Here is a 16,492-nt window from a genome sequence, read left to right as displayed (position 1 = left end):
TTGGTTAAAACAAATGACGTCTGACCTCTTAGACCCTGCCCCTATGGTTGGCTGGTTTGCATGCACAGTAAAGCATGTCTGTATGTACACACATGGACACAGACGCACACGCACTGCCACGGACTGGGCTGCAACGTCAGTTTCATTGTCCAAGAAAAGCAAGCACTGCTTTTAAACACAAAGTGTGTGTGTGTGTGTGTGTGTGTGTGTGTGTGTGTGTGTGTGTGTGTGTGTGTGTGTGTGTGTGTGTGGCTGATACATAGCAGTGGAATGATTTATTCCTTAAAGTGTGAAGACAAGATATGCAAGATTACATGTGACATCTATGGCATGTTTTTCTGTGTTATCACAATGACAAATACAGAAATGGTTCACTACACTTCCCCATCCAGTTAGAGCCATGGGTATAAAGGTGTGTGTGTGGTCCCCGTCTAACATGTTCAACCACCAGCAGATGTTAGGGTGACCACTACGGGGGTGGCATGCTATTTCCACTGCATGCGTGTGTGCGTGACCTGTACAAGGGGTGGTAGAGGTTGTTGTGACTGGAAGCCCAGCAGATAAAACAACACAGCTGAGACCACCACAGCCCTCACACTGACTCTTCTCTAACCCTCACCCCAACCCTAAACTGAGTCTCAACAACAAGATTAATACAAGCACACACACACACACTGGGACACACAAGCTGTGTGCAGACTACTCGGCACCATGGGTAATTTTACGGTTTTACACGGATGAATATATTCAGTCTTTTCTGCCTCTCATTTGCTGTAGGTGAAAAATGGATTGCAGAATGGAGAAAATGACAACATATTTCCTATACACTGGAATTTAAACACACACACACTCACAAACACACACACACACACACACACACACACACACACACACACACACGCAGTTCTTGTGTGGCTCAGCACCTAAAATGACCCGTATAAGATAAGCAGGGGAATTTAACTACATCTGAAAAGTGATAGAAGTGGAAAGGTGTTGTGTGCTATGTGTATTTATACTGCATAATGCAGTTATTATCTGAACTTTATGCTCATAGTCTTCAGATAATAAACAGGGCATGTAAACGGTACTATCGTCCAAGCAGCGAAACACAAAACAACATGACCCCCACCTGTCTCTGTAGCCCGACTAAGTATTTCATTCGTTTGCATGCTCTCCTCATGTTTGCGTGGATCTGGTACTCTGGGTAATTCGGCTTCCTCCCACAGCCCAAAGACATAGGAACTAGGAAGTGAAGTTTCCAAATTACCCAGCAAGCATTTCTACATTGAGCAACAGCCAGTTGACCGTCTGTTCCCGACATTTAGTCTTGGCTAAAAAAAGAGTTATTAACTGAAAGTCATGCCAGCATTAAAAATGCAGCCTCGATGTCTGCTGGATGTCCTCAGTGGAAAGTTTCTGTTCGAAAATTCAATCAAAATGAAACGAACAAAGCATTCTAGCTTCTGAGAAGAGTAACAAACTCATGAGAAACACTCTGGCTTTAGGTGCATTTCTTAGCTCGACAGTGTGAAGACACAGTTAGCACAATAAATATTACCACGCAGTAAATGAGACACAATACCATCAGATACACTGTGGATATTTGCAATTTGAACACAGGTGTTGTTTATATCTATCAAACAGACATCTAGGTTATGAATATCTATATTCAATTTCTTTATCACAATAATCTAATTGATATTTTTTTGCTTTTGTTAGAAATTCTCTGACATGTCCATCTATAGTTCAGTGTTATACCACAGCCAGTTTTGATCTGAGAAATAGTAACACTGTTTCCATCTGTTATATGTGGATTTATGGATCCAGGTTCACACTCACTCCAGATGTATTGTCTGGGACTGTAGCCCTCGTCTGTTTGTGAAATTACTTAGAAAACAACAGTGACCTTCCTGCTCAGCACCAAACAGCAGACACAAGTAGCGACTAGCTGGTGAATAATTGGACCAGTTAGTAGCAAAAGAGTCACCAAAAAAAAAAAAAAGACATATGGAAATTTCTAAAATTCTTTTAGGAATAAAAACCAAATAAAGGCACTTTGAAAACTAGCTGAAAAATTGTGATAATAATTCTTACCTTCATAATCACCCATTAAGAGACCTAGCCTCCTTGTAGCAGATTCGTGGAAGCACAAGATTAATGGAATTTATGGCAACGTAATGGTGATGATGTATGTATGTATGGAATGACATATGTAAGACCATATGTGTTTTAAAAAGTAAAGTCATTTTTAAATTTATTATATTTTAATAATATTCAGTTATATTATTATGGTAGCTGGGTGAATGAATGGATTCCAACGGTAAAAAAAAAAAGGAGGGGGAAAGAAAAAATAGAGGGGTACCCAAAGGAAGGTGGAGAAAAGGGGGTAGCAGGTTAAGAGGGCAGGCCTGTTATGGTCTGTTTTAAGATGGGAGGGGTGATGCGATTCCTCTATTTGGAAATGGAGGTGGATGTTGTACTTGGAAAATAAAAGAGGAGGTTCTGATAGAGGCTGGATGTTTGGGGTGGTTGAATCATACGTGCAGTGAAAAGGCTGCACAATGGTATTATTATTTTTGTAACCAACAGTGACTTGGACATTGCTTTGCATGAGATGCGTTACTGATAAAATCCCCCAGTACGAACTTAAAATGACACATTACATCTACATCCAGGAAAAAAGAAGAGAAAAACACGATGATGTAAAATCAGGAAGCACCGAGAGGAAAACTGCACTCAAAATAAAGATGAAATAAATGAAACAAGTAATTTAAAAAAGGTCGAGGGAAGAGGATTTTCTTTCCATTTTAAGTCTTCTGTATTTCATCTGCTTGAGCTGACGCCCTTCATCACAGAATGAAACCTTTCTTCCCTGTCTGCTGCTTGTTCAGGTGAAAGTTCTCACTATTCCTGGCACCCAGGATTAAAGGCTTTCCACTGGAGAGCAGCCATTATCGTGGACCAGACACTGACCTCTGGCTGTTACTGCTGAGGAGTTTCACAAGTGAACACTCAACTCTTTGATTTAGTTTATATGAATGTTTAGATGTGCAATATGACTCTCAGTTTTACTATCAAATCAAAGGTAGAAAATTAATTAGACCATGAGTTGCCTCCATATTTTTTGTGTCTGTGGTTTTGAATTGATACTTATGGAAGGATTTGAACTGTAACCTGTTGTTCATATTTGTTAACTGCGTGCATGAATACAGGGGAGAGCTTAACTAGCAGTTCATAAATAAATGACTACTACTCTTTTTTCTCAGGACTCGCGTAACTAACAGTAGGTCAGTCACCCTGAGGACAAAATCCAATGGAATAACACCACCAGATGAAAAGGTCTTCACAAACCTTCTTTCTATGATCTTGAACCGTCCATGAAGTTACACAGATGAATCCTTTCCGTCAGCTTAAGTATCAAAAGTGATTTCTGAGTGGACTTTACAGAAAAAGGGGGATTCCCAACAAAGAGGAAAGCGCAATTGCATAACCCCGGTTCAACACCTTTTTTCTAACATGCAACAGAGAAGGTGAGAAGTTTTAGTATAACAGCAGTTGGACAAGCTCATGTGCTGGCTTTCAGAAACAAATACTACAGTTGTTTACAACAAATTCCCAGCATTCCTTTTGACTTTTCTGGAATGCCAGATGGGTGAAATTAAACTAAATTGATATCTGGCAAATGTAAACAAGTGGTGCATGTTAACACTATGAGAATCATTCACATTAAGTTCCTTTAAAAAATAAAACTTTTACCAAAACTGCAAAAAAGTACATAGTTAAAAAAAGAAAATAGCCTTTAATAGGTGGGATAATACAATCCTTTCCCAGCAGTAAAATACTGGAAACGAGGGAGGAGCTGGCTGAATTTTGGGGCCAGTAAAAGCTAAACCATGCACACATCTACACTGACATGAATTATGGGAACTATGGGAGTTTGGCAGGAGATTGCTCAATAAATATGAAATTAAATATCGGTGACAGAGCTGGACCTGCTCTCTGCAGGGGAAATCTGTTTTAATTTGCTTCTGCCAGACCAGTCAGGCTCTCACAGTGTGACTGCCAACACTTACTGTGGCTGATTGAGACGAACCTTTCACCTCCTGCTAATTATACCTTTCCTCGCCAGTATTTTACTCCTCTACACTCCATCTCTTCCACACATGCAAGGACATCGCCATCAAATTGAGAAGTTTGGTAGATCTCCTATTATTCTGATGTGATTTACATGCTAAAATTGAATTATTATTGAAGGAAAATCCCAAAATTAAAGAATGGTTTATACAGCAGACACACCTTTTGGGCACAGATCAGTCTAAATGCATGTGATTTTATCATTTATTACCTAAAGTGGTAAATAGTTCCCTCAACAGGAAGGTTAACCAAATCTCAGGAAGCTAAATGTGAGTCAGAGACTATGTATGTGTATAGGATAATATGGAACACACTGTTAATGCTGTGAGACAGCCTTAAAGGGACATGTGATGACATATGATGTGATGCGTGTCGTTTTATGTCATGTTCCTGTAAAAATGAAACGAGTCTTTGAAAAGCCTTCCACCACCTTTACCCCAGTAGTTTCTCAGTATTTCTTGTAATTGCATCTAATTTACTTTATGCTGTCGTACAAGTTCTACTGAAATCTGAACATCTTGGAACTTTGAGGTGAATTATTTGTGTATAGCTAAGGCAGCAAAAGACGGTGATGGGTTATTTGACCTGAATTTGACCCATGATGACAGCCTTCCATGCTTTCTTCATAGCCAGAGGAGAAAAGCCAGGCATCAGAAACACCTCAATAATATAGTGTTGTCTTTTAAAAACTAGAGCCAACCAAAATGTGGAACAATATATCAATATGTGGCACAAGGGCTGAGGGAAAGAAATGCTGCCCTAGAAGGTGGTTGAAACCACACCAATTTAAAAGGAGGGTTGATATTACTTGCAACGCAAAGTAATATCTAGCAGCCTGTCAGAAAAAACCGAGATACAGAAAAACAGGAAGTGATAAATCCAAATTTGAGCATTTTTGGTTCAAGTCACTGCAAGTATGTACAAAGGAGGTCAGGTGAAAGGTACAACAGTGTTTATGGCCATCTGTAAAACACGGTGGAGGCTCTGTAATGGTTTACAGCCACATTTCAGTCAGTTGTGGATCTTGTTAAAACTGATGAAATTATGAATGCAGAAAAATACATGAAGATTTTCATGCACCAAGCAATGCCATCTGGAAAGCATCTGATTGACTTCACTTTCAAAGAAATGTGGGGTGTGTTATTTCTGTGTTACCTTACAGCCAGTCCAGGTTGAATCTTGCGACTGCGTTAAGCAGTTTGTTTGTTTTTTCCAAATAACTGATAATACTTGTTTCATGTACAGGGCACAAGTGGTACAAAAAATGGATATATAAGTATACATATCAGTTTGGGTAAGAGGTTTGTTAGCAAACATTAATAAACTGTACTGATCCACTGCACAGACACACAATGTTTAAGCATAAACCTTTGGATGTTTTTGAAAAGCATAGCAGACACAACTTGGTTAGCTAACTGTGTGTGTGTGTGTGTTTTAACTCACCCACTAGAGGTATGAAGGGTGAAACTATCCAAAAAAGAACAATTAGTAATGTTGTAAAAAAATAGCATTTTAACGTGACTCTGGTGGGCGGCCACTACAGGAACTGAAGTTTGAGTTTGCGTAGTGTATACTTTGAAAAATTAAATCATAATAAAGAGTAAAATAAGGCTCTTTGTCACCATATCTCCACAAGCCTTGTATGTAAATTAAATATTTACACACCAAGTATTTCTTTTTGAGACTGTTTGACACCGTAACATTATTTATTACACCATATTTGCTGCCACCACCATATTTGACAGTGGGCATGGTGTGTTCAGAGTGATGTGCAGTGTTAAGTTTTCCGCCACACATAGCGTTTTGCATTTTGGCCAAAAAGTTCCATTTTAGTCTCATCTGACCAGAGCACCTTCTTCCACATGTTTGCTGTGTCCCCCACATGGCTTGTGGCAAACTGCAAACGGGACATTTGCAGGGAATCACCATGTCACCATGGGCCTCTTGGCTGCATTTCTGATCAGCACTCTCCTTGTTCAGCCTGTGAGTTTAGGTGGATGGCCTTGTCTCGGTAGGTTTACAGTTGAGCCATACTTCTTCCATTTCTGAAAGATCACTTGAACAGTGCTCCGTGGGATGTTCAAGGCTTGGGAAACCTTTTTGTAGCCTAAGCCTGCTTTAAATTTCTCATTAACTTTATCCCTGACCTGTCTGGTGTCTAAATCCAATCGAGAATCTGTGGCAAGAAGGAATTCCAACAAAAATTGATTCATGTTTGTGGCTGTAATGTGAAAAAATGTGGAAAAGTTCAAGGGGGCCGAATACTTTTGCAAGCCACTGTATTCTCTATGGAGCATAAGTGAGCCTAGAGACAGCTCCCTCCTCAGTCACAGACTACAAAGCAGACTGCAGACTTGGCCTTTAATGACCACTACAACAGGAATGCCCCACTCTTATTTTATGACATATTTTACAAGAATATCACAACAAAGGCTTTTTCTTTGTGCAGACTAATTTATTCAGCACAGCAAGAAAGCAGAACAGCAGAACATAAACACTGTCTTGTTATTTGGAAGAATTGAGAAACACATAATTAAAAAAACCCAAACAGATTAACTGAAGTAACAATCTTTCCTTTCTCTGTAAAGTTTACAGAAAGACTACCTGCTCCATCTAGTGTTGAAAGAACAAATTTAAAAAAAATGGCTGGAGTGAAGTCTCAAATTTTACTCACTGAATTTCTCCCTTGCAGTTTAATTTTATTTATTTTTATTATTAATAACTAGAAAAGCAACATCTATTTTTATTATTTTGATAAATATTAACATATGCAGAAAATACATTAGATTCCATTCCATATGAACAAGGTGTAACAATATATCAATGAAAATATATTTACAAAGTTCTACTTCAATACCTGCAGAGCCTTACACAGTGCTAATTCTAAATAGTACCGTGTTATCATAAAACCAGTCCCAGCATAGTTGTTCTTCCAGTAAGTGCTTACTCAGCAATAGTCTGAGCTGAGTCACCCACCAGCTGGATGCTCAGAGGGGACAGAGCTGTAATCATACTTCTACTACACCTATGAGCATGTAGTACAATTGATACTTAAGGTGTGTTAAAAATTAACTGTTAAAAGTTAATTTTACTGTCAATGCTAAATATTTATTTTTGGTGATGAGCTTTTTGTACAAGTTTTTTAATTGAATGCTGAGTTCATTTTGTAGTGTGCAGATAACACATTCTTTAACAAAATTCTCTTCAAACCATTTCATCTTAATTACAATACTGTAACAGTGTAACAACATAAAAATGCTGCTCAATAGCATCGGAGCACGGCCTTCATCGGAGCAATTCTCATTCTTCTTGTCGTAAAAGATATTCCGCCTGAAAAAACAATTTAAAAAAATTCAACTGCCGTATCAGCTCACTGATGTTCAACAAAGGTAATTCTGTTGGAAAGGGGTTTTTTTAAATACCAAAAAGTCAACAGGGTCCTCCGGTTTAATCTCGCTGCACTTTACCATGGCCTCAGTGAGCGAGGGCATCACATACTTCATCAGGTAGTTTCGCAGGGGAAGAGCTTGAACTTCCAGCTGCTCACTCTCTTGTCTCTTCACCTCTGATAAATTTTTCTGCTAATGATTAAATCATTTAACCTGCAGTTAGTATTTAAGAGTCATTTGCTCCTCTGCATCTTCTGGTATGAAACACTCACAGTGTTACTTACCCAGTCCTCATACTGAGCAGCCATCTCAGCCAGTACAGCCTCATTCCTGAGTTTCCTCTCAGCAGCCTCTGCGGACCGTTTCTGCCTCCTCTCTTCCTCTTTTTTCTGGTCCTGCTCCTCCTGCTCCTCTGGACTCAAGCCATAATTCTTAGGAGGGCCCACCACCCGTGTGATCATCTTCATGATGTCTGTGTATTCTGGATCATCTGTCCTGACCTCTGGAGAAGAAGAAATCACACAAACAGAGCCACTGTAAACAGGAAAGACCTTTTTTTCGTGGGTAACTGACTGCTAATAATGGTTGCAGTTTACTTTCTACCTTTCTGTACATGTATAGGGTTACACATTGAATCTACATAATATTATACATCTGGCCCCTGACGCTGAAAAGAGCAAAAGACTAATAGAAACAGACAATATGGAGACAGTCGGACACTCTCACATCCACCAAACATGTTCTGAAATGTTTGACAGCTTCACTGTTCTGTTCATGGTTTATCATTTATGGGCTCTTCAGTACTCTTTGCCTCTTGTTTGTGATCAGTTTATCAGAGTGCAGTGTTGTGGTGGCTTTGCAGACAGTACCGATATGTAATGGGTGAATCTCAATCTGATCAAAGTAGTCACACACTGTTTCCTCAGCTCCACTGAGCTGTCTGTGTTTTGTCAGGCGAGGTACAAATTCATCCTGGGTGTAGCGCATTTTTTCTGCCACGTTTTCTGGAAGTCCTTGTACTCTTCTTGTCAGGAAGTCATCTGATGCATCAAGGGCAAAAACATACTCTGCAACACATGTTGGAAACAGAAGTAAGTCCATTCTGATAAGTCAGCAAAGGCTTAGACAAAGACATAACAAAGACATAAACAACCTGGAGCGATGGCCTGTTTGTAGGCTGGTGCTTTGGACATCAATGCCAAATCCTCTTTCCCAGCATCCTCATCCACATTCACATCTGAGCAACAGAAACAAGCGCTATACTTTATGAGACAAAGACTTTAAAAGATTATACAGTGACTCAAATAATTGATGAAACCTACCAGAGAAAATCATCTTCGCTTGCTCATAAGTCTTAGGGAAACCATCAAGAACAAAGCCTTGGTTCTTACATGGCTTTGAGTTTAGTTTTTCTTCCACAATTTCAAAAAGGAGACGGTCAACCAGTCGACCTGATGGAACAAAACACTAGTTTGAATAAACCACAGAAATCTGAACACAGACACACAGAATCTGAGAGTTTGGGTAAATTGAAGCCTTTCGAAACAGAGACCCCGACAAATTGTGATTTACAATGCTGTCCATCCTTCCACAAAAGCGTGTTGTTTTAGAGACTTTTCAAGTAAGTTTCAAGTAAAAGAAAAAAAAACCTAGACTGAAAAAGACTTCAAAGAAAGATTTTTAAATAAATCAAACGTGTTTTGCAGTTTTCAGCCTCACAAGATTATATTATTTAGGGTTATAATTCTGTTACCAACCTTGATTTTCTTTCATGCTTTTGTGAATATTCCCCAGTTGTGTCTGTGCAGCAGTCATTATCTCTTGACTGATATTTTCAGGGTTAGGTCCATTTACTATCTCCTTCTGCAGCATACAAAAGAAACATAAGAGATTTTCTTTATTTTTAAATGTCACTGGTACCACATAACAAGTCTCAAAGTACACCTGCATTAGTACATCGACTGCCTTCACAGAAAGACTTCCACAGGAGGGCAGCACATTTTCCTGTAGCTGCAGGACAGCAGTGAGAGGAAAATCAACTGTCTGGTATGTATGTGCAGTTCTGCTTCCACTGACCAGTTGTGCAATCTTCTCTTCGAGGACCTCTTTGAGCTTGATTTGATGCAACCGGTAATGATGGCAGAGCTTTCCTGCAAGGGTGGTTTTCCCCACAGCTGGAGGTCCAAGCAGCAAGATTCGAATGGGCTAAACAAGAACAATTTTTTAAAAAGTCGATGATTCAGAAAAGTTTTTGTTTTTCAGAAATGATCAGCTGTCATGAAAGAACAAGCGAGAGATACAGAAACAAACACTGGATGCATTGTAGCTAAATTTTCAGTTTTCCTGCCACCAAGTGGGACACCTACATTTTGTAGGATACATACATTTTTACCTACATTTTCATACTCATTTTCTGTCTATGATTTACACACACAGTCGTATTTAACACTTGTGATTACGGCAGTGGAATGAAGAGCTAACGTTGTTGTCACACATTCCAGATAACAGTTGGGACAACTTTCGGTCTTCAATAGGTTTTTCAAAATCTCTTCAAATTGAACACATGGACTGGCATGAATCCCAAGATGAATCGATGAGCTCTTCATAATTAGTTGCTTAATTGATTATTCAGAGCAATGCAGTGTCCTCATCTGCAGCTGCAGTGCCTACCATCTGATAAATTTTTTGCAGAATGACCAGATGGTATTTTTTTAAAATTCTCCACAAATCAGAACGTATGAATTACAATATAATACTATAGTAATATAATGATGTGTAATATACAAATATACTGGGAAAAAAGTGAGAAAAGTATTTTCTTTTCTATTTCAGGTTTTCTCAAAATTTATGATGACTTAAGCAAATGATGTAGCACATCCTAAAAGATGCACTAATTTGCATAAATGGATTGATGAAATTTAATTTGACAGACTTGGAACACTCACAAGCAGCTGCCAGGCGTCTTTGTATTCCTGCACAATGTTATCCATGTTTTCAACCATCCCAGCTTCGGACGTCCAGCTTAGGTTGAAAAAGTCATTTATGATAAAGGTCTCCAGGCGGAGGTTGATGCCGAGGCACTCCAGTTCCTCTGGCTGAAATAAAAAGGTGTTAAATTACCAACAGTGTGTTTGATAATAAATATTTTTCAGCAAACATCTAAATAGCACAGATGTTTACTACAAGCCAAACAAACAGCAGATAGTTTATTTGATCCATATTTACAGAAACTGGAGTTGTAACAGCAAACAGCTCGGAAAGAAAATACATTTTAAATCTCTCAACAACAGAAATTGAACGCAAACTTTTGAGTCTTTTCCTTGTGTCACAAGCTGTTATTGCAACACTTTCAGGGACTAAAGAAAACATTTACATTTGCAAGTGACAGTAATAGCAGTACTAAGCTTGGGTGAGTAGTCTGCTTAAAATACTTATATGTAGAGCTCTAGATCTTTGCATTATAGGCAGAAAAAAAATCGAAATCATCTTAAAATGAAATAAAATAAATCACATAGTTTACAGTACCTTAAACGCCTTCATGACAATCGCTTCCTGTGGTGGTAATTTCTGAATTTCTTCTGGTCCAAGCGCATGACTTATCATCTAAAGACATAAAGGTAAGAAAGAGATTGTTTTGTGTGTTTTTTCTCCTTCTTTGCCAAACGTGACTTCTGACAAAGGATCTCAGTTGGATTTTCATCACCTCAAAAGAGTATTCTTCCTATAAATACACTCACTGGACACTTTATGGGGCGCTCCTTACTAGTTATTAGATACCGTTTTACCTTCAAAGCTGCCTTAATTCTTCATGGCATAGATTCATCAAGGTGCTGGAAAAATTCCTCAGAAATTTTGACATGACATCATCACACAGTAGCTGGATCTCAAAATCCACCACCACATCTCAAAGGTGCTCTATTGGATTCTGATCGGGTGAATGGCAAGGCCATTTGAGTACACTGAAATGATGTCATCTGTCTGTCATCTTCAAGAAAAGTGTGAGATGATTTGAGCTTTGTGGCATGGTGTGTTATTTGCTGTTGCTATATATATTTTGGTGAGCCCATGTGAGTAGTTTTCCCTATAATGATGCTCGGTTTGAACTGCAGCAAGTCGGTTTGACCATGTCTACATGGCTATGTGCACTCAGTCGCTGCCATGTGAATGCTAACATTCACATTAACAAGCAACTGAATTACTATAACTAATAAGGTGGCCAGTGAGTGTAGTTTTCAATCTACTGTTTTTCTTCATAATGAAAAGTCTAGCTGTTCTAGTTGAAATTAGAATCACAAAATCACCTGTACAATATCCTCTAAAGTGTTCCTGGAATTATCAATGGCAACAATGTACTTTGGTCTTGGTCTGAGTTGAATGATGTTCTGGATCACTCTGCAAGACAAATATATATTTAGTCCAGGTCTGTGCCATTTATCTCCAAGTATATATAGCATATGTGCAGAAGTACAGTTAAATAAACTCACCCTCCAAGGTCAGATACATGAATCGTGGGAATGTAATTTGTGCCATGTCCAAATATGGGAACTTTTGGAAACTCCATCAGCCAAGAAACCTTTTAGAAATATCAAATACATATTATTCAAGCAGTATAGACAAAGACATGCAGTGTAAAAATGTGTTAATGTGTTAATATTACCTTGAAAAAGTAATGAAAGAGGTCCTCCCCCTTTCCATACTGAAGGCCACTAGCTACAACATAACCGGCAAGTTTGGACTTTTTCTGTAAGATTGAAAAATCAGAGCACTTTTAGTTAGTTTTAGATATATTTATTTTCCTGGGATCCTTATGAAATCTTGGGATGAATTGCTCCTGTTGTTGTGAAACATATTTTGGAGGATTCTGTGATTTTCAGCATCATAATCTTACCCCTTTAGCCAGGTTTAGCACAAGTTTTTCCAAACTGTGGTGTTTTCTGAATGCAGGGTGAGGCCTTCTTCTTATGAACTGTTCCTCTGATACCAGAACATCAGTTTCATCCTGAAGAGTAAGATTACACTCTCAGTCATGGAAATCTGACAAGTTCACACACTGTTTAGCTTTTCTCCAGACTCACTGGGTTTTGAGGTTTAGTCATGGCCCACGTCATTACAGTGGAGACTAAGATGAACAATTTCTGAGACGTGAAGCTCAGCATCTCATTATGAAGGGCTGTTTGTAAAAGAAGAACGGGCAGGGATGACAAACAACATTAGCATGTTATTGGAACAATGCAGTCTCTTTTAAATGTTGTCTCATGAAGATAGATAGCGATACATTTAAAATGAGCACATGAGGTACAATCTTGCAAACAGTGCCCTTTAAAGGTACCCGGCCTTTAAAAATCTTTGTCTATGATTTAAAAAATCGAATCCTTCACTGGTCTTGTAGAAGTCTTACAGTCATACCTGTAAGAACCCACGTTGCTTCTTCAACCTGTTGCTGTGTGGCACTTTCTGAGATGTTGTACACCACCACATCACACTCCAGCAGGTGCTGGAGGAGCTCATCACTGCTTGGTGACTGCAAAAGGAAATTGTATACCCTATTAAACGTTCAATTGTTCTTGCTGTGTCCATAAATATATTTAAATTAAAGTTGCTTAGTCTAAAAATAATTGGTTTTAAAAATACGGCATTTAAAATTATTTGTCCTTATCAGAATCTTAACGTATGATGTTCTATAAACACACTGCCCGGAGCAAAAAAATGTCACATACTCATATTATTCATAGGACCACCGTTAGCTTTGATGACGACACGCATTTGCAGGAGTATCGATTGGATAACTTTATGCAATGCCATGACATTTTTTTATACAGAGTTGCACTTATTTTTCACTAAATCTCAGTGGGGTTAAGGTCTGGACTCTGTGGTGGCCAATCCATGTGTGAAATTAATGTCTCCCAGAGCCACTCCTTTATGCCTTAAGCCCAATGAACCCTGGCGTGGATCTTGCATGTATACCTGTTTCATCAGGGAAGAAAAGCACCCATTGATGGAAAAACCTCCTCATTCAGTATATTCACATACTCAGCTGACCCAAATGTTTTGGCATATAATGTTGCTAATGGTGTTGGGTGCCATCTCCAACAACGATGAGGCGGCCTACATGGATGAAGTGAAGAATCTGGCATCGTGGTGCCAGGACAACCACCTCCAGCTGAACGTCAGCAAGACCAAGGAGCTGGTGGTGGACTTCAGAAGGGGTCAGCACAGAGACTACAAGCCCATTATCATCAATGGAGCTCCAGTGGAGAGGGTGCAGTCCTTCAAGTATCTTGGTGTCCACATCTCCTCAGACCTGACATGGGCTGCCCACATTCAGGTCCAGACCAAAAAGGCTAGGCAGCGCCTGTATCACCTACGACAACTGAAGAAGTTCAGGGTCTCTCCAAAGATCCTCAGGATTTTCTATACAGGCGCTGTGGAGAGCATCCTCACACAGAACATGACATCGTGGTTCGGGAACAGCTGTGTGAAGGACCAAAAAGCTCTCCAGAGAGTGATCCGTACAGCAGAACGCTGCTGCAGGATTGCTCTCCCCCCGCTTCAGGACACCTACACCAGGAGATGCCAGACTAGAGCAGCGCAGATACTGAAGGACCCGTCCCATCCTGGCAACAAACTGTTCCAACTTCTGCAATCTGGTAGAAGATTCCGCATCTTCCGGGCAAGGACAGAGAGACTCAAGAGGAGCTTCTATCCCCAAGCCATCCGTGCCCTAAACACACACACCCGCCCTCTCACATCATCTATAACTGACTGAGACAGAACTCTTCCAGACACTAAACCAAGGCACAATGTACATTTCAATTCCTTTAATTTTAAATATGTTTATATTGTCTATCCTGTAAAATAGTCAGATATCTATTCATATTAATGTACAGAATTCACCTGCTTGCTGCTACTACTGCACATTCACCCAGTGTATATACTATATGTATGTATATATATATATATATAATGTTCTTCCTCTACCCCCCCCCCCCCCCCCCCCCCCAATTTTTGCACACGTCGAGGAGCGTGTCAGGCTACATTTCACTGTGTGTTATACTTGTATAACTATGCATGTGACAAATAATAAAGAACCTAGTACCTAGAACCTAGTACCTAGTACCTAACCTAACCAACTGGAGCAACCCCAGATCATGACAATGTCCCACAGTCTTTCGCATTTAGCACCTCGCTCACCTCATATTTCTCCCGTAGAAAATCCCACTTTTCACCTTTAGAGGAAGGAGACACCGTACCGACGACATGGAAAGCAGGTTCACCTTCATGGGAGGCTAATGCCTCTGCTTCTTCCTCATCCTCAGAGGTCACCACGCATGAGGCTAAAAACTGTTCAGACAAGTCAATAATATTAAAATGGACTAATGTGACTGGTTAGGCAGGAACAATAAAAACTCTCTTTTCCCTATATTTACCTTTGCGATGTGCTTGGAGGAATATCTGTCAACATCGTTGATAAAAATTCGCTTAGTTTGTTGCTTGTTGTCCCCCATTTTAAAAACTAACGCCTTGAGTGATTTAAAAAGCTATATTTATTACCAGACTGTAAGTTTTACAACAGGAAATGAGAAATACGAGAAAGACAGAGAAACTTTCATCTTGCACCTAGTCTTCTTAAATGTTGCTAGGGACTCGCTACTGTTGCTATGGCTGAGCCAATGAAGCTCGCTAGCTAGCTCTCGAGCGCTTCCATGGCAAGGGGTATGGAGGGCCAGGAGTGACAAAATTAATTAATTAAATACGCCATTAAATAATTAATTAAACGTGTCAATGGTTAATTAATTAATTAAATAAAATTTGAAATAATTTATTAAGTGTTTTAAATGAAATGAATAGGCATTTAATTAATTATTGACACGATGAATTAACTATTTAATGGTGTTTCTAATTAAATCATTTTGTCACTCATGGCTCTCCAAAGTGAGTAGCCCCCATTTTAAAACAACTTTTAAACATTATTAACATGTTTCATTTCCCCCTCATTTAACCCCTTCCTCTCTTCTGCCCTCTTTCCCCATTTAACATTATCTGCTTCTACTATGCCCTCTCATTGCCTCCTTGCTTTCGTTTGCTGCTTTCTTTCCACCCACTATTAGATCTCTGCCTTCCTCTTTCCTCTTCTTTCCCTCTCTTCCTTTCCAGCCCAATTCTTCACCTTTTAGATAGAAGCATGAAGAAAAAGGGTGAGGCTGTACCTCTCTGGACTGCTAACAGGGTTGGGCTGTGAGTTTTTTTCCCATTAAAGTGACAGTTAGCTACATGCAGAACAATTAGCTGGAATATTTCAAAGAGAGAATAAGATCCATCAGCGTGAACTATCGCATGTCCGGCATGAACTGCCCGAAACCGGAAGTGACGTCATTTTGCGGAAATGTAGTTTTTTACCATCGTGGCCATATGAGCCTATATTTGTGTTTTTAAAAGTTATGTTTGACTTTATGACTTTCTGTGTCGTTTCTGGGATGCTGAGGACTCATATTGCACTGCTGGAAATATTTTATTTTGATGCATATGCTGTTATTTTGCAAATTTGCACTATAATATATTTTTTCGTTTTTCCTGCAGTATATGAAAATTGGTGTATCTCAAAAATAAAACTATGAAGACACTTAAAATAAATTTCCTTTGGTGGGAAACTAGTTTGTGCAACTTTTTTGTATTTACAGTTTTGAGGGATAAGCCTCTTAAATTTCTCTAACTAGAAATATATGTTAAAAAAACAAAAACGATTTTCAATTTTTTTGTAGTTTATTGCACTTTTTTGCAATTTATGTAATTACTATGCACTTAATGCAGACATATTATTAAAATTTGGGCTATAATGGTTGTATTGATGTATAGCAACTTGAAATGCTCCAAAAAATGGCTCCACAGCATGTAAAAATATACTATAAGCTCTGGCGGACTTGGTTCTATGGTAGGTCTTAAAGGGTTAAAGAGACAGCGCTGTGCAAATG

At 39.1% G+C, this 16,492-nt stretch overlaps 1 protein-coding gene across 2 annotated transcripts; it reads right to left on the bottom strand.

Annotated features, from left to right (window-relative positions):
• Positions 1–6,568: 6,568 nt before the first annotated feature.
• Positions 6,569–15,178, bottom strand: ak7a (adenylate kinase 7a). Of its 2 annotated transcripts, none has more exons than XM_085247685.1 (18): positions 14,951–15,178; positions 14,715–14,864; positions 12,930–13,044; positions 12,599–12,693; positions 12,412–12,522; positions 12,181–12,264; positions 12,008–12,096; positions 11,825–11,915; positions 11,049–11,126; positions 10,469–10,618; positions 9,600–9,728; positions 9,281–9,386; positions 8,846–8,974; positions 8,677–8,760; positions 8,393–8,590; positions 7,808–8,025; positions 7,557–7,715; positions 6,569–7,464 (listed from the first exon to the last, which is right to left on the bottom strand). In XM_085247685.1, exons 1-18 carry the CDS (start codon positions 15,026–15,028, stop codon positions 7,435–7,437), a joined length of 2,094 nt encoding a protein of 697 aa, XP_085103811.1. In that variant the 5' UTR covers positions 15,029–15,178; the 3' UTR covers positions 6,569–7,434. The 2 variants fall into 2 exon arrangements, with proteins under 2 accessions (XP_085103811.1, XP_085103812.1); XM_085247686.1 differs by having other exon boundaries at positions 7,557–7,712.
• Positions 15,179–16,492: the final 1,314 nt, after the last annotated feature.

Source organism: Mchenga conophoros, linkage group LG15, assembly GCF_057382185.1.
Source record: "Mchenga conophoros isolate Kocher_MC1m ecotype Shallow Benthic linkage group LG15, M_conophoros_male_GT1.1, whole genome shotgun sequence".
Lineage (NCBI taxonomy): Eukaryota > Metazoa > Chordata > Actinopteri > Cichliformes > Cichlidae > Mchenga > Mchenga conophoros.
Note: the sequence above shows the minus strand (reverse complement) of the source record. Positions and strands in the feature narration are given on the sequence as shown.

Excerpts from the sequence above, each read along its gene's own strand:
- ak7a (XM_085247685.1), bottom strand. The coding sequence starts at position 15,028 with ATGGGGGACAACAAGCAACAAACTAAGCGAATTTTTATCAACGATGTT. Across the intron at positions 9,729-10,468 it reads AAGACGCCTGGCAGCTGCTT|CCCATTCGAATCTTGCTGCT; the intron begins GTGAGTGTTCCA and ends GTTCTTGTTTAG. Across the intron at positions 8,591-8,676 it reads CAAACAGGCCATCGCTCCAG|AGTATGTTTTTGCCCTTGAT; the intron begins GTTGTTTATGTC and ends CATGTGTTGCAG.